This window comes from Sus scrofa, chromosome 6 (genome assembly GCF_000003025.6).
Source record: "Sus scrofa isolate TJ Tabasco breed Duroc chromosome 6, Sscrofa11.1, whole genome shotgun sequence".
Lineage (NCBI taxonomy): Eukaryota > Metazoa > Chordata > Mammalia > Artiodactyla > Suidae > Sus > Sus scrofa.
This window is the reverse complement of record NC_010448.4, coordinates 141,633,928-141,653,117: the sequence shown is the minus strand read 5'-3', so window position 1 is coordinate 141,653,117 and position 19,190 is coordinate 141,633,928. Positions and strand designations below refer to the sequence as shown.

The window sequence follows — 19,190 nt, the reverse complement described above, 5'->3', positions numbered from 1 at the left end:
CAGAGTTTCTTGAGAAAATACTACCCCAAATCTAATTTTAGATAAACAATAATTAAACTTTTAAAGAAACGAGAGGAATGACAACTTGGAAAATATGGGACAGTGACTTTTATTTACATCACTATAGTTACTAATTATAAATGTGGAAATTTATTATAGAAAAGAAGATATTCTTTATAGATCTGGACATCAGGAACACACACCCAACACAGGAAGTCTTGCTCTGGCAACATTTTTCTACTATTTTTTCAACAGAAAATATATATACATTGTTAATTTCTCTCTCAATCTCTATTTCTCTCTGTTTCTCTCTCACTCTCTCTGTGTCTCTCTCACACTCTATTTCTCTCTCTCTGTCTCTCTCTCAGTTTCTCTTTCTTTCCTCCTCCCCCCTCCTTCCTCCCTCCTCTTTCCCTCCCTCCCTCTCCTTTCCCATTTTCACTCTTTTTCTCTTTCTCCTTCACTCTCTTTTCAGATTTAAAGTGAGGTTGGCTTCTTAGAAAAGGACTAGAAAAACAGAGGCCTTTTTCTCCAGTTTGGTGATTGTCTTCTGAACATCCAGATGAATTAACTTCTATCAGATAATTTCTTTTAAAAACCTCTTTGAAGATTACTTAATCACACTTTCCTGTAGAATGAGTGAATGCACGAAAGGATAGACACCGCATGAACATTTTGGGGTATCTGACAAAAGGTAAATGCCTTTTTTTTTTTTTGGCCACACCTGCGGCATGTGAAAGTTCCCGGGCCAGGGATCGACCTTCGCCATAGCAGGGACCTGGGCCATTTGCACCACAAGAGAATGCCTTTCTTTTTCTTTTCTTTTCCTTTTTTTTTTTTTTTTTTGTAAGTGTCTTTTTATTCTAAACTAAGGTGATTTTTAATATGATAGTTTCTTCTTGAAATACTAGCCTGAGAATGTGCCTCAACATCAAAATGTAGATCATTATGTAAGTTCTTGTGTTACATGGTGAAAGATATGCAACTGTCACATATTAAATCATAAAAGTATTGTTAAGGTATTCTTACAACTGAATTATGACAAAATAGAAATTTCTGAACACACATGTTAGTGTGCCTGTGTATAAATTGGAAGTATACATTTCCAGGAAAAAGTTATTCCAATTAAAAAAAAAAACCAATAATCTTTCTCCTTGTCAACATTTATAGTTATTAGACAGATATATAATTAGTTTATGCTTCTGATAGTCTATTAACAAGAAAAAATATATTTCCAGAAATAAATTTTATTTTAAAAAATCTGCTTATCTCTATGTCAGCATTTAAAGCAAGTGCCATCTTCTGATTAATTGACTCACAAGATGTTACTTATGCTAAAATCTTAGCAGATGAAACTTAAACAGAAACCGTCAGCTGCACTGTTGTCATTTCTTCTTCTTTTTTTTTTTTCTTTGAATAATCCAGAACACCACATGGCTGGCTTGGGAGCTTATTTTCCAGACCACTGAGAGCAGTGTGATTTTGTGTTTGTATGTGTGAGTATGTGCTTTGTTTTGAAAGACATCGGCTTGAAGCAGTTTCAAACCTCCAGGAACAGTTTCTTAAGTATGTCATAAATGAGCTATTGACCACATTTTTGCCAGGTCACTTGTCAAATGTGTGGTAGCAAGATGTCGAGTTTTAGGGCAACCACAACTCACATTTATGAAACTACTCATAGAACACTGAAGTAGTTTAGAACACTGTGTTAGAGTTCTGTGGATTCTATTAGGAGCTTTAGAACAATTAAGAAAACCTTGTTCTTTTTTATTAGCATATTATAGTCTCCAAAGAATATAAGTCCTTTTTCTAAAATAAGGTCCCCAAATTTTCCAGGAAATTCCACGTGCTTAGAGTACTTGTGGGAGGTAGAAGTCTGCTACATTTAGTGTAAAGTTAACTTTTTTGAATGTAAAAAGGTCAAAATTAATGAAGAAACTAGCAAATTCAAAGTTCCACTGAGGAACATCCCAATGCTTTTAGCAATTCACTTGAAATGATGGTGTGAAACCACCCCCTTTAACATTTTAAAGCTGTGAAAGCCTAATGAACCATGCTACCTCCTGTAGTTGCTACCAAACCAAAATTTGCAGGGACTGGGCTCATTAGCATTAAGTAGAAGCAGACCGTTCAGTTCAGCAATAGCTTCTTGCACTGTTTTCACTATTACCATATTGTTTGGTTGAAGAGATACTGCCAACTCGATTGTTAGTTCATTTTCCTTATTGTTGTTCACATAAAATTCCTGTTATCCCATGAATTAAGTGCCCCCCCTCCCTCCAAATGACAAAAGAAATCCTTTTAACAAGTATTCAAAATATATTCATTTTTCAACCAGGTGGATTCTTAAAGCAAAGTCGTTCTTATAATGTTTTAAACAAAATTTCTCTTTCTATATGTCCCAAGCTATTGGGTAATGGTTTGTGGCTTAAGGAAAAAAATGAATAATTAGAACATAGAGAATGTAGAATATTAGATATATAAATAATTTGGTTTTTTTCTGAGTGATTACAATAGAGATTATATTATCAAACTTTAAAATATTAGCGATTCATTTAATTCAACTGTCCGCTAAGATTTTTGCATCTCATTATTTTAGGGGAAAAGTTTTATTGCAATGAAAAACACATGTATTATTTAGCACACACCCTTCCAGGTGACCTGATTTTGATTCTGTGGGGACTCTACTTTTCATTGCATTTGAACTATTTTACAAGTTATAGATAAGTTTTAGTAAGGCAAAATATTTCTTGTAAATAAACACATAAGTAAATTCTGTTGGTTAAAGTTTCAATTAAATTATTTTCCATTTTCTGGAAGAAGCCAGTTTTGCCTCTATTAGGATATTAACTTCAATATTCTTGATCTCTAAATATGCCTGGTTTTAGATTGTCCTTTTATCTGGTTTTAACTTCTTAGTTCTTTATTAATGAATGAATGTGTTCATTTTACAGGTATATAAAAGTTATGCTTTTCATTTTTTTTCAAATTAGAGTTATATTCACAGGATTTGCATTATATTTCTATCTTTGACAACAAAATACAAATGTATTCCCTAGGTTGTAAATAGTTTAATTTCTAAAATTAGAATATTTCTCTTGTTCTACTGCCCCAGCACAAACAGATGTTCATGTAATTAGTATTTTGATATAAATGGTTCAAACAACATTGCTCAATTAAAATCAGTATTGTGAATTTTTAAGAAATGTATATTTATATTCTGCTCTCCATTTCTTAAGAATTGTGTTGATTGCAGATGCCAGGGAAATAGTCTTCGTAGGTCTTTTGCAAAACACCATATAAAAAAGATACATATGATATGACAAGATCCTCCATTTGGTGTGATGGTACTAAAATTACCAAGGGCTCTATGTCCAAAGGCAGTTGTACCCCAAAAGTTTTAGATGAGATGTATAATGTGATTTGTCTTTAAACCACATACCCTCTGAAAGCATTGGAAAGTAAAAGGATGGCGTTAAAGAAAAATTATATCTAGGTATCAGCAAAGTTACTTATCTATAAATGTAAATGTACATATAGTTGTTTGTGAAGTTAGTAATGTGATCACATCCTTTTCCTATTTCTAGGAAGGCTCATGGAAATTGAAGCAAATTGGGAATATTTTGTGTTGCATACTTGGCTCAAATCTGCTACTTAGTAGAAATGTTATCTTGAGCAAGCAACTTAAAAGTTTCTGAATCTCATTTTCATCATCAATTACATAACATTTTAAAGTACATTTAAAGTCATGGTGGTGATGTCTTCTAAAGTACTTTGTGATTATAAAATTAAGGCAGAGATGGTGTAACCCTTCAGGAGTAATGCTAGCTGCCACATCTGTCCCTAAGGTGGAGCACATGTCTTAGACTGAAGGTCTTGGTAGAATCATGGCAGTCTTAGGAGGACTTTTAGGGAGAAGATTGAAAACTCTTCCTTCTTTCTTCCTCTTCAGGAAGATTGGAAAGTATTTATTTGATTCATTTGTCAAGTTTTTTTATTTCCACTAGAAATGTCAATTCCTTAATATTTTCAGTAAGTTTGGAATTTAAAAAAAAGCACATATGCATGTGAAGGTAGATGCTTCTTGGGAAGTTCAGGGGAAGTACAGTGATGCTTTGGTCTTTTGATCAATTTCATGATCTTTTAATTAATTGTTCTTAGAAATTTTTCTCTTAAAATTCTTAAATTTCTGCCTGCCAGGAAAAAGCAAATAATTATTTTCCAACTATCTGGATGTCACTTTGAAGTATATTTATTTTGACCTATTGTATTCAGAGAGAAAATAGTTCTGCTTCATATACTAGCATTCAGGGTCTGAGACTTGGTGCTTCTGTTTTCATGTGATTATTTGTGGAATAGAAATTACAAAGGGAGAAATAATGAGCCAGTGGGAGAATTAGATGTTCATTAATGTGTGTTTTCATTTTTGGGGGGAGGAAAGAGTTTGGTATATATGATTTTCCCAGAATAGCAATGACACCCATATTTCAAAATAGCTTATTACAAGTGTAGGTCTATTTCATGGTTTGTTGTTGTGTTTATCTACCACATTTATCTCCTTTATTTGGTTGACAAGCATAAATTGACAGATTCAAAAAAGAGGGCTTAAATCATTCACTGAGGTGGCTCTCACTTGCATACTATAGCAGTCACAGACTATGGACTTTCAGCAAATCACATTTTGTTTGTAAGGCAAGATGTTTTTACTGAAATTGTTCCTGAATGCCTTGAAGTGGAGAATAAGCTCCCTTAGCTATAGTTTTATACCCAGCTGTCTTATGAAATAATACTCTCTGCCTGACTTCTCTAGGCATTTGAATTTTCAGATGGTTAGCTTGTAAAACCAATAGGATTTCATTATTGTCTCTGTTGATAACACTGATGCATTTTAGCAGGTAAAAGTTCTAAATAATTGATAATAAAATCTTTCCAGAAAACTTCTTTAGGCTTGATGTAATTCTGCTTGTCAGACCTTTGGGGAGTCAGCACCAGAGAAAGGCTGCAAAACTATAGCACCTAATGTTTCACCCTGTATTGCTCTGGAGTACCTGAAAGTGTGAGTGTAGTACAGTGGATGAAGCAGGATATTTTTACTATTTCCTTCCTTTTCCCTTTAAACTAAAAAGAGTTTTCAAATGAGTCAAATACATATTTTAATTGATAAACTGACTTTATATTCACCTATTGGAAACAGTACAACATATTTTACATCAGATTATGAAATATGGATGTTTTACTAAAAGACAGGAAGACCTTGTTCCAGTCTTTAAAGTAAATACATATTCAAAGGATCTTAAGGCATACCATTTATTCATATTCATATCTATTGAAATACTGTACATCCACATACTTCAATAAATAGTTAAAAACCTGACCTCTTTTTAAATCATTTCTGAATTTCAAAAAACAATTTTTATTGAAAAGATTAAATAGGTAACTTTTGGCTGTGTCACAAAGCTAAGCACAATGGATAAATTAACAATTATTCAATAAATTTGATTAATATAGATAATTGGCTTTGATAAATCTCTCAGACTTTTCTGAGTTCATACACTGGGGTATTTATATATACTGTCCTGAATTATCTGGGTAATTCTCTCAATTCTCCAGTCTACTTTCTAGATATAGCTTAAATGTTATGATGAAGCATTATTTTTTCAGCTAAGCTTAAACTCCCCAAAAGTGGCTTTAAGTTTGACATTATCTCTCTCAAATCTTTTACTGTCCCCCTAAAATACAATACTGTAATTTGGGCAGTACTTTCTGTCATATAATTGCTGCATATAATAGGAACTTAATGTTGTAACAGGACTTATGTTTCAAATGGGATCATTATAAAGCATAATTATACCACTTGCAGTTAAAACAAGAATACAAACGAATTAAGTCAACTACCCTAATATTCCAGATCATCCCTCCCTCCTATCCTTTCCTTCCTTCTTTCCTCCCTCCTTCCTTCCCTTCCCTTCTTTCCTTCCTTATTTCTTTTTTTCCTTCTCTTTACCTCTTTCCCTTTTCAGTCTTTTTCTTTCCACTCTCTTTTCTCAACTGCTCTTTTTCTTTTTTTTTTCCTTTGGAAAAAAAAAAAATCAGGGGCAACAAAAAGAGTCCCACAAATGAAACCTGTGGAAATATAATGCTGAAATGAATAGCTAGAAAAAAAATTGTTATAGATCAAAAGATAAATCAGTTTCATAAAGCTGCTATTCTGAAATTGCAACAATCTTGTACAATCAGGACTGATAAAATGGAATAATCAGACGTTTCATATGTCCATAAATGTAAAATCATCTACTTGAACATTATATGCAATACATTCACACAAAAAAGCAAATACTGTAGCCTTATTTGAACAATATTGAACTCATAAATACTCATGATTTCACTCTGTCCAGGGGCCTAACAACTAGGAATGCTGCTTGATACAGAAAAACATAGTTAATACCTCCTCTATTTAAAAATGTCACTCAAGAAAGTCTCTTCTAACATAAAGGCAAATACATATAGCTACTGAGCTATGACTGTACTTCTGTCACATTCTATGGGAAAAACACCAGACTCCACAAATTCGGAATCATGACAACACTTTGAACTAATTATTTGGTTCATCCATAGTTTATACCTCAATTTACCTCACATTTACCCTACAAACCTTACAAAGAGGAGGTATTTTTAATTCTAGGAAAGTAGTCACTGTATAATATGCATTCTTGATCTGTTTCTTTCTCCCAAACAATGGTACTGATGGTTAACACTTTTGTGGTAGCACCACTATTTCTAGTAAGTAGATTATTATGGAGTGTGCCACTTTAAAGCTGCAATACACACAAAAAATTTTGTAGTTTACTCACCAATTCCACAGAGCAAATGAATAATAAAGTTAAAATGCCATATGTGTTTAAAAAAAGAAAAAAAAAACCCTTTCTTAATATGTCAGTCAAAATAATGTAATAAATTATTATAGTGAGTAAGTTTAATAGCATTATGCCATATTACTGCCATTTTGTGAACACTGTATATTTATGCCTCCTCATTTAGGATTCATATTTCTGATTAGAATAGATTTATGGTATACTTTGGGCCTAAATTTTACTTCCATTTTACTTACGTTTCTTTCAGGGCAAAATGTTAGATATTTTAAATATGTACAACCTTACATATGTACTTATTTCTAACTATGTTAGTAGGTGTTTTGTTATCATGACTTGCAAAAGGGAACTATTTGCAGAAATCTCTAGTTATAGGGAAATTAGTAACTCCATCAAACTTGTTAAATGTTTTTCAATGCCGTGTCTCTCTTTAGTAAAGAGTAAAACCATCAAACTTGTAATGTAATACTTCTTTAGAGTAACAGCATTTTCCTTCAAAGATGTAGTTTTCATTCTTTATGACAGAAATCATTTAATCTGTGACAATTTAATAATTAATATATTTGAAGATATTCCTAATCACTGGTATCTTGTCTTCACTGGAACACATATATATCATGTAAGAAAAAAATAAAGCATGGTAACTTTTTTTTTTTCCTTTTGGCTTGCTTATTTGAGCTGACATAGCTAGAGAAAAACATTTTACTGTGGATTAGTTATTTCAGGGTTTGATCTGCTGCATACCAACATGGATATTTGTTACTATATATTTTGGAACTTTTTTATATAACATGCATACCAAACTATCAACTTAGTGATGTTTTCAGATGGAAAATACGCAAAATGCTCCTGTCCACAGGAACACTGTATCTATCATACCAACTTACCTGTCACAGAACCAAATTAATTTTGAGTGCTTACCAACTCAGGTAAAATTAGGTAACTGGACTTTGTGTCCTTTTTGACAAACCATCTTAAAATTTTTGGCCTCAAATAGTGAAAGGAAAAGATGCTGTATTGCTAGGCAATCCCTGGAATGGATTGTGCTATCTTTTTAAAGGGAATTATTTTCCAAAGGGGATCTAGCATTTAGCTACAACTAAAGAAATCATACGGCAAATTTACCTGTACTATGTTAGTTAAATTGTGTTTCATCATAAAACTGAGATATAGTGGGGCAAACTTCTTAAAACCCTCCTGGTAATGAGGGAAGAGATTTTTACAGTCCAGTATCTCCTTCATTCTTTAGAGACAGGATAGAGTTGCCCTCTTTCATTGTGGTTTATTTTTGTTTTCAAATTGTAGAATTTGGCAAAAACACTTTTATTCATTGGAGATGAAGAGAAAATTATTATTTTATGAAGGCACACCCATGCTGAACTTACAGGAAAGAGAAGCAGAGCTGCACAGCCAGTTATATTACAAGGCTCATTCCTGAAACCTGAATATCATGCGAGCAGAAAAATCTAGATATGTTATATTTTGAAGAAATGATCTGAAGGCAATATTATTTGCTTTTTTTATCAAAAAAGAAAAAAATGAATCTTTGTAAATGTGGATTGACTCTTATTGAAACAGGGAAATGAATGCTTGTATTGCAGCCTTAAAGAATCACATATTCACTGCAATATTCGTTTTTTGTAAACTACAGCCTGCAACCTAGCAGACCATGACTGAATGCTTTTGAAAAGTTGTAGATTACAAACATGAAATCACAATTAATATCCTCTAAAAGTAATTTCAGAGCTTTCACGTCTTAAAAAAAGGACAATGTGTACTGCTTCACAAGGTAATGTAGCTAATCAAAAAAAGAGTAGAATTAAAGTATTTACATAATGAGCAATTCTACAGAAGGCGATCATCCCCATGTAAGCACTGCTGATTATATCCCACGCTGCTTTTAACAAACTGTACCAGATTGGATCCAGCCATCAGCACTTTCAGAGAATCCTTAAAAGCCTTTTATGGGTCTTTAAATTTATTGTAGAATGGCATTCTTCAGGTAGAATATGCTGGTGAAAGAGGACAGTGTCAACACAAGGTACCAGCAGGAGAAAAGAACGTCAGCGCTCCCGGTAATTCCATACTGGGCTGTACTTGGAGCTGAAAAGAAATGGAAAAGAATAAATCAAAATCTAATTTGTGTCTTTCAAGATCTTAACAATAATCAAAAGGCAGCGGGTGTACTGGGGAGAACACTGGCCCTGAAGTCAGACAGAATTTGCTTCACATCTGGTTCTGCTATATGAGAAGGTGTGGCCTCCTTGACTAACCTCTCTGAGCTCTTGAGTTTTCTCAAGGGCAAAAGAGAAATAATATTATCCATCTGGCAGGGCTGCAGTGAGGATTGGAGATGATGCACACGTAACACCTTGCACTGGGCTGGGCAGACACACACTTAAGTACTCCATTACTACCAGCTGATATTATTATTATTCCTCTTATCTGCATTGTAAATGTTTGTATTAGTGGACAAGTCATTTGTGTATATATATTTTAAATTTATGTTTGCTGAGATAGAATTGACCTACAACATTGCATAAGTTTAAGGTGTACCACAATGTTGACTGAATACATTTATATGTTTATATATTGCAATATGATTACCACCATAGTGGTAGCTAAATTTTTATCACATCACATAATTATCATTTCTTTTCTGTGGTGGGCTCAATTAAGATCTAGTCTCTTAGCTGCTTTGAAGGTTAAAATACAGTGTTGTTGTTTATAATCACTATGCTGTGCATTAGATCTTTAGAGATTTTGATCTACTGACTGTAAGTTTGCACCCTTAAAAACAGTCTCCCAATTTCCACACCTCTCAGCCTCTGGTAACAACTTTTCTATTCTTTGTTTATTTAAGTTCTTCTTTTTTAGATTCCACATCTAAGTGATATCATACATATATACATGCATATATTTGTGGATCTTTTTTATGGGCCAAATACTATACTAAATGCTGGAAAAGTGAAAAAGAGATTTCCTCACCTATATGTAGATGAGGAAGGATGTTCAAATATTTATAATACAATCCTAGGAATATTAGAATTGCATCTGTAAACTGTAGTGACACATAAAACTGTGTATTTAAATCTGCCTGGGTAAAAGAAGGCTGATTTAACCAAAGGGGACCATCATTTACGCAGAGAAAACAGTGTATTCAAAGAGATGAGGAAAAGAGAGAGCACAGCATGTATCCTGGGATCTAAAAGTAGATTAGTCTCGCTGGACTGTGAAGTTTGAGGCCTGGAGTGGAGAGAATTGAAATGGAACTCTAGGCAGATAGAATGACCTCAACTGTAGTGAAAAAAGAGTTTGGCTTTTATACTGAAGGAGATTTTGAAGAATTTGGAGGTGTTGAATTGTATGATTACATTTATGCGTTAGCTCATGGTTTTATACACAGAGAAGCTCCTGTGGTACTTGGCTGACAGTCATGTTGAATTTTCACTGACATTTCACCTAGAGATTCACCAGGCCTGGGATACTGTGAGAGTCTACTGAATGGATTCTACTTCATTTCACAAGAGGACAGTTGCCTCTTTGAATGTGAATTATATTGTGTTCCAAAAGTCAAATGTCTCAGGCACACTCACCTTTGCTTGAGACTCTCATTTACCATAAGAAAAATAATAGTAATAAACTCCACCAACATACTTTTAACTACCTCTTCTTTAACGAAACCTGGATTTCAAGCACTGTTTCCTAGTAGTAAATAAATAATGTGATTAAAAAAAATAGTATTTCACCCCCACATTCATAACTCAAACCCAGGAGCACTTTCAGTCACACCGAGTTTGAATTACCAGCAGCTAGTTTTTAATGGAACTTTCACCAGTGACTATATTTTCATGTTACAAGAGAATAAAGTCTATTGTTTCTAACACTAAAAAAAATTAAAGGAGATGAAAGAGGCATTGGCCTCTGCCAGTGGGGAGTTTTCTTGGCAGAACAGTTGTTGATTCCATGCAAGTGCGATTCAAGGGCTGAAACTGCTACTCTTTAGTAAACAAGGAGCAAAATCAACTATTTGATGTTTCTGTTTGCATCACAAATGAGTTTTAAACAATGAGAAGATGATGAAGAAAATAAGTGTATTGTTGAACAGATAGCTTTTCAAATTTTGATATGTAAGAAGTCTAATTTAAAACCTTAAAACTCCTTAAATTATTTTCACTTGAAAGACCTAAAATGATGTTTTTTTTAATATAAATATTTAATTGGTCTGTTACCTTCTCAATGACAGCCATTTCATAGTTATTTTTTTCTGTTTTTTAAGCATCTTGAGCTTAATAATAACAATAAATAAAACCAGCATAATAACAAAGGACTAATAATAAGCAAAGCATATAAAATGAGTTCATAAATAGGAAATATTTCTTAAAAGCCAAGCACACAAAGCAGAGATAACATTTTTATTATGACAAATTAAACAGTACATTCATTAAGTGGGTAGAGTATAAAGGATTCTCAAAACTCCTTATTCATCCTTTAAAATGCTTTTTGGGGGAAATCCTTCTTGAATCCCCTCTCTCCAGCAAGCTGAGCAGACTACCCTATTGTGTCATTGAGTCACAATATATATTCTTATCTTACTGCATTGCAAATATTTATGTACATATCTATTTCTCTCAGCAGACTGTAAACTCTCCCAAGTCATATTTTATTTATCTTAGTATTTCCAGACACAAAGTCTGGCAAGGTCTGGTACATAGTGGATGCTCAAGAAATATCTGTTGAATGAACAATTCAATTAAATAAATAAATTAAAAGGTCAGAGTTAAAAGAAGTATATCTTGCCTACAAAATAGAATCTATTCTGAAGCAAGCCACTCGTCTATAAACTAGAGGATCTACTATATGCTTTCTTTCATTCATTCAGCAAATTTTTATTGAACTAGGTACCAGGGACTATACTAAGTACTGGGAATACAATATATAATATGGTAAGATCCTTTTGTTAACTCAGTTTCATGTTTCTCTTTATATACTCTTTTTTTATCATATGCCTTAAATGCCATCTTTTTCCCCAAAGTGCCTTTATCTTCTACTCAGCCTCCTTTTGTCTTAGATATGAAAAATGTGTATCAATGATATATTTAAAAATTAAACATTACTTTGCAATTAATAGCATATATATTTTTTTCCATGGATGTCTCAAATGGATGTATTTTTTAGCTGTTTACAATATTTCCATTAGTCGTAAAATAAAGTGGGAGCCTGTCGCTACATTGTTAGCTTGCAATTATCAGAAAATGGACTGTAGAGTAGCTTTTGGCAATTAGCAGGCCCAAAAGTAAAAAGCAAAATTAGTTAAAGGAATGTGAGGTTGGCTATCTAATGCCAAGTCATATATCATGATTCATCTTTAAGTATATATTGAGCATCTTTTTTTGGTGCTGGGAATTGAACACAAGCAGAGATGAATAAAACTCAATGTCCTCTCAGGAAAGTTTCATTCTAGTTTGAGATATAAATAAAAAGGCAAACATAGAACATTAGGATTCATGCAATTACTGTAAGGATAATGAATAAACACAGGAGAGCTCTCCAAGGACTCATGGTTTGTAAGTAGTCGAGGCAGTGGAAATAGAATACAATTATTTTTGTATAAAATGCAGTGATATGTATATGTTAGTAATATATATCTCACTTTAAAGAATTGGAGCATAGTAGCCCATTGACTTAGGGTGTCTTGCTGTTGTATAACCTTCTTCCCATTGGCTGATACTTACTATGTGTTTTGAGGAACTAGGTTTTTGTTGTTGTTGTTGTTGTTGTTTTGGGTTTTTTATGCATTTTAGGGCCACATCTGTGGCAAATGGAGGTTCCCAGGCTAGGGGTCCAATCGGAGCTGTAGCCACTGGCCTACTCCACAGCCACAGTAATGCCATATCCAAGCCATGTCTGCAACCTACACCACAGCTCACAGCAATGCCAGATCCTTAACCCACTGAGCAAGGCCAGGGATCGAACCTGCAACCTCATGGTTCCTAGTCAGATTCATTTCCACTGTGCCACAACGGGAACTCCGGGACTTCTTAACCGAGTGATTTAGAGCACAAAGCTAACGGTACTAAAGTTAGGAGTCTTAGTACTATTTGAGCCAATTAGATTTACTTGTCATGTTAAATCCCAATCAGCTTTTTAAGAAATTACAGAAAATGTTAAGAAATTAAAGAAAGTAGGGAGTTCTCGTCGTGGCGCAGTGGTTAACGAATCCCACTAGGAACCATGAGGTTGCGGGTTCGGTCCCTGGCCTTGCTCAGTGGGTTAACGATCCGGCATTGCCGTGAGCTGTAGTGTAGGTTGCAGATGCGGCTCAGATCCCGCGTTGCTGTGGCTCTGGCGTAGGCCGGTGGCTACGGCTCCGATTCAACCCCTAGCCTGGGAACCTCCATATGCCGCGGGAGCGGCCCAAAGAAATAGCAAAAAGACAAAAAAAAAAAAAAAAGAAATTAAAGAAAGTAACTGTCAGCTATTAGAAATTCACTATTAGAAATTAGATTCAGGACTCGATTCAGATACCACCTTTAAAAAGAGAAAAGTGTAAATCCCACATGAAAAATTAATTTGGTGTTACATTTAATATCATATTTATGTATTTATCATATTTACATACCTATCTTTTCCCATTACACCAAGAGTGTCTTTAAATCAATACTTATTTTATCTATGTTTTATCACTGGTACAGAACATAGAGTCTGGTACTTGGTAAGTGTGCTATAAATATTTACTCGGTTTCCATTATTATCACCTGAACACATAAGGGGGACACAACATCTTGACTTTTTTTTCAGAATACTCTTTCATGACCTATATTTTATTCTTTCTTCTCTCTCTACTTTTATACTCATTCTTACCTTTTAAGATCTGTACAGAGTCAGAATACCTTCCTTCACCATTTGAGTAGGACCAGGAAGATGGATCAGGCAGATTATAGGGGCACAGCATGTATCGAACTTTGTAGCATCATCCTCTTGCCACAATAAAAAAAAAAAGGGCGCATAGATGAACTTGGCCCCCAGATATGGTCATTAGTTTCTAAGGAGACATGCAGCTATGCCTCTGGACAATCAGATCTGCTGTAAGTTTCTTGTCATGTTTTTAGTTGCCTATGAAGATCATACTGCTACTCATCTGAAGTAGTAGGATGGAGAGGGTACATGATCACAGGTGTAGCTGCCTGTAGTGAGGGTTTTGGTTTTCTTCTACGTGATATAAGAAGCCACAAGACAGTTTCATGTAGAGGAAGCTAGCTAACATTTAAAAATATACTCTTGATCATTCTATGGACAGTAGATAGTACTAGTATAGGCAAGAACAGAAGCCCACATTAGCCCCCAGCTTTAGGGGGGTTGCCTTGGCTGTTCAGGGAAGCCAAAGTTGTATAGCTCAGCATTCAGGGATGACTGTCATCTGGTTCTATCAACTTATCCAGACTCTTAGCTCCAGTCACACAAGCTATTTTCTAATACAGAGTGTTTTCAGAATTCCCTGTCATTTGCACATGCTACATCCTTAAGCCCAAAAGGCCTTATTTCCTATTTCCCTTCTCCATCTACCAAAATCCTATTCCTCCTTAAAGATCTAAAATACTACCTCTCCATGAGCCCCCCCATCTCTCTAATAAGAAATAGTCTCTTGCTTATACCAGATTTCATAAATACTTCCTTTTTTTACTTATACTAAGTTATATATATGTGTATATGTATATAGAAAGATGTATATCTTTCTCTTCTACTGGACTATAAGCATATTGAAATTATGGAACATTCCTCCTGTCATGTGTGCATTTGTATTTTATATCAAATGTTTAACAGATGTATTTTGAATTGAATGTGGGAAAATATTTCTAAATATGATTTGTCTAATTCACGACCACTTTGATAAAATACCTATTTCAATAGTTGTTCCTTTGGTCTCTTGCTCTTAAGGCAAAGTATGGAAGAAGGAAACTGTTGTGTTTCTTTCCCACTACCTATTTAATTGTCTTTAGTTTCGAAGAGAAGAAAAGGAGAGGACATTTAAATTGAGAAGGAGAGGGAAAAGGGAAGGGAAAGGAGGAGGAAAATGGTAGAGATTTGAGACAAAGAGAATGAAAATAGCCCTGAGCAATGTGTTAGATGCATTCAATTTCACCATATTATTTAAGAAAAAGGAAGAGAAAGAAGGAATGAAATAGGGTATGCCAGGGAGGCTACCTTCGGTGTCGTTTACAGATCAGAATTTAAAACAAATAACAGTAAAGACTGGTTGTTATTCTTCCCACTTTCCTAGTAAAGTCATTCTAGTTTTAAAATATATGTACATAACACATGAACTGTAGATCCAGATGACTTTGGTTCAAAGTCCAGATCCACCTCTAACTGGACTAACCTAGGCACTTTTCTTACCTATGCTTGGTTCACTATCCTCATATGCAGTCTGCAAATGAAGATTGGTAGCATCTCCAAAGTGATCATGAAATCGAATGTGTTGATATACTTAAAGCACCCAGAACAACATCTAACACAGGATAAACACTCCCTCAAGAATTATCTCAACACTAATCATTTGCTCATTCATTTAGCAAATTCATTGTGTGCTATGTGCGAGGCATTCTGAGTCACTGAGCAAAAGAGAAATGGCTGCTGTCCTCTTTAGCTTGAGATGTTTTCCATGAACACATATTTTATTTTATTCTTAATCTAAAGTTGGTTAAATTAGTGTTTCTCTGGTCTTACAAAGCTGTCCTCCATTTTATCTTACAAAAATATTTATTCTCTTCATTATCTTGGCTTCTTTCGGGGGACTTTAATGCCGGTTACTGCTGGATAATGGGTCGGTCTCTTCTGGTTTGCACTCTCCTTGAAGGTAGGGAGTGTGACCTCTTCCACTTCTTTTTCTCTCTCATTTCCCAAGAGTGCAAGGCTTTGGGCGTGGTTTCATGGCTGATCTAATGCCAAGTTCGTTTCAGAGGTGCTCTCAGGCATGAAGCAGAAGTGTGTGGGCTACGTGTGGGGTCCAGGCCTTTGGGATTTCTCCCAGTTGCCAACAGGAAGATCCAATCTGGGCTTTAATACATATCTTACATCTTGTCTAATTATGATTATCACTCCCAATTACTTACAGCTGCTGCATATTATTTTCAGTCTTGGCAGTTTTCCCTTGTATTGCTCCAGTTTTTATTTTTAGGCAAAAGCAAATGTAACTGTGAAATATTTAGTTTGGTATAATACCAATTACTTGCCTAGGCAATTTCCTTAAATTACTAAAGCTTTAACTAAACTAGCTTTGAGTCGTATTTTTAGGATTCTTGTTGCAGTCTTAGGTAGAGTTATTTAGCTACACTAACTTTGCTTCCCTAAGAAAAACCTGGTCTCAACTTACATTTTACAGAGGAAGCTTATATCTTAATGGGAAGTAAATGATTTACACCTAAATTAGATGTCAAATAAAAGAGAGTGATTAACGTCTATTCAAAATTGAGTGTATATTTGTTTACAGAGAAATTATACACCATCGATTCAATCCAAAACACCATGAAACTGTTACATTACACACTGTGGGAGGGGTTTACTTGATAGTTTAATCCTCTCATTAGCAACAGTCACCCCTTAACCCCTTGAGCAGGTCATAACACACAGGGAGGCTCAGATCACACCCAGATTTTCTGTATCACTTACTTCTGCCTAAACGCTGCACGGAGATTAGGGGAGGAGAGGACCACTGGGAAGGGATAGGCTTTACAACTGGATGTACAACTACTGATTACAGTGCCTAGATGAATCAGGCAAGTCTCAGCACAGGTGACATCTCATTACTCCCTTCTGTGCTATTTTTTATGCAATAAGTGGCCCATGCTCTAAAATGGGATGTACTGTGCTAAAAACACAGCACAAACCATGTCTTCTCATGTACCATCTCATGTCTAGGGAACAGCGATTTCCAGGAGCCAGGTTTTGTTTGTGTGGATACTGCAGGTTCCTGTACTGTAGACCCTCCAAGGTCATCTTCTTTCCCTAGGCTGGGGCTTGAAGAATACCTGAGTAGCATAGCTGCCTTGTGGTAGGGCTACCAATGTATAGCTTTTCAGATTTTTTGACTCAACACACCATTATTGTGCCATACACCGTTTCCTGGATTACAGAGAAATAAACATAGCACAGTCCACTTTTCAAGTAGCTCTCAGTCCTATAGCGTAGGCTTAATTTGTGAGCCCCTTCCACAGCAGGTCCACTCATATTAAGGGAGAGAAAGAACTGGATAAAAGGCTTAGAATTCCTGCCAGTCAGCCTTCTTTCTTATCTTCTCTAAAAGGGATCAGGCTAACAAATGCCCGTTGGTGCACTTTTCTCAAATTAGAGGACTAAGGTTATAGACAATCTGTATTTAGATACTTATTCTAACGTTTTAGATTTTTACTTTTTCATTAGATTAAAAACCAATGCCTACCTTCAGGAAATTCCAACGTCTTTTACAAACTAAACCTTCACCAGCATAAAAATGTAAAATAATTATTTTCACAGAGAGCATTTCCATCTTGTGTAATGAACAATGAGCAGAGCGGCCAGTCATATCACACCATTCCTTTCTCTCTGACTCGTGGAATTACCCTGCCAGCTCATTCTTAGCAACTACTAAGCTATTTGTCTGGCAAACCACCATCCTTGAATCCTTTTCTGCTTGCTAATGAATAGCCATTTTGCCAAAGTTCACAGTATACAATCCTATTTACTCAGCATCAGCTGCATTAGGAAATTTAAACATATGTTTGTCTCTGTTATTACCTATATTCAGAAATCTGCCTATTTGTACTTTTTCCTGCAAATGGCCAGAAACTCTCCAAGACTATCACCTCTAATTTGAGTGAACAAGAATAAGTAAGCAATCACCTAAATAGAAACAAATTCTGCTGCTTTTTTTCTGTCCTTCATGGTCATTGGGGAAAAATGCAAAGTCTACATTGTTCATCAGTATCTTCTAAATATGTTAGATATTTTTAAAAGAGTCATTGTCATATTTTGTGTGTGTGTGAGTGTGTATATTGTGTGGTTTTCTTTTTTGTCTTTTTTTTTTTGTCTTTTCTGGACCGCACCCGCGGCATATGGAGGTTCCCAAGCTAGGAGTTTAATCGAAGCTGTAGCCACTGGCCTACGACAGAGCCAAGCCGCATCTGCGACCTACACCACAGCTCATGGCGATGCTGGATCCTTAACCCACTGAACAAGGCCAGGGATGGAACCTGCAACCTCATGGTTCCTAGTCGATTCGTTCACCACTGAGCCACGACAGGAACTCCTGTATAAAATACTCTGTGTTTTAAGAGCTGGCTTTGTTGTGTGAAATATATACACAAATATACAATACAAATTGCTTGACTATATAGATTTTAGTTTCACCCTTGAAGGCATCATCTAGGTGAAGAAAGAGGGTTTTACAGAAATAAAAATAGAAACCCAGCCGTGTTCTTAAGGTCACTAATAGTCACTGCCATCAGCTGTATCATTGGTGTGAAATTGTGAGTGTGTGAAAAAACAGGTGAGATTGCAAACCAATTGAAGTTGAAGGAGTTTGTAGGATTACATATGTGTGGCTATGTGGGTGTGAAATTATTTAAGTTTTTATAAGTGTTTAAACTTGAAGCTTTAATGATCAAATTGTCTTGTTCATTAAATTTTATTCTTTCCATCTTTTCATTAAGAAGGTTATCCTAAACCAGCTTCTTTTCTGTTATTCTGTAACATTGTTCTTTCGGCATTAAGGGTAAAGAATTTTATAAGGTTAGATTATTTTTTCCATTTTTTTGGAAAGATTCCATTTACCTTCCAATTCTTTTCTTAGCTTTTCAAATGCAATAAAGACCTGTGATTATCTGGCCCTGTAGTTCTGATTTACTTAAATTGTTCCACTTGTTATGCTCCAGATTGATTTTCAGTTATTCTCAATGATTTGCTAATCATTGCCATTATATTTTGGCTATTTAAAAAACCTTAATAAAATCCAAATGCCTTTGTATGGAATTCAAATCTCTCTGTGAACTTTCCCAACGCTACCTTTCAGTCTTATTGCTGGCTGCTCTCTGACATGCCAGGCACACTAGGCAGGAAGGCTCTCCATTCTTTGGACGTGTCCAGGCCTTTGCTGCATTTGCAGATTTGCTCACACTCTGCTTTCATCTGGGATGGGCTTCTACACCTCTACAGGTGGGATAGGTCCCATTTTTTTTTTTTTAAGGCTGCGCCCACAGTATATGGAAGTTCCTGGGCCAGGAATCTAACCCGCACTGCAGCAGCAACCAAAGCCAGAGCAGTGACACCAGATCCTTAACCTGCTGA

General features: G+C 35.2%; 1 protein-coding gene across 1 annotated transcript in view; it reads right to left on the bottom strand.

The window, feature by feature from the left end:
* Positions 704–19,190, bottom strand: part of NEGR1 (neuronal growth regulator 1) — an 872,018-nt gene continuing 853,531 nt past the window's right edge. The window contains exon 7 of the mRNA XM_021097756.1: positions 704–8,972. Coding sequence (XP_020953415.1) covers positions 8,848–8,972 — 125 coding nt within the window. The 3' untranslated portion in view covers positions 704–8,847. The remainder of the gene's footprint in view (positions 8,973–19,190) is intronic.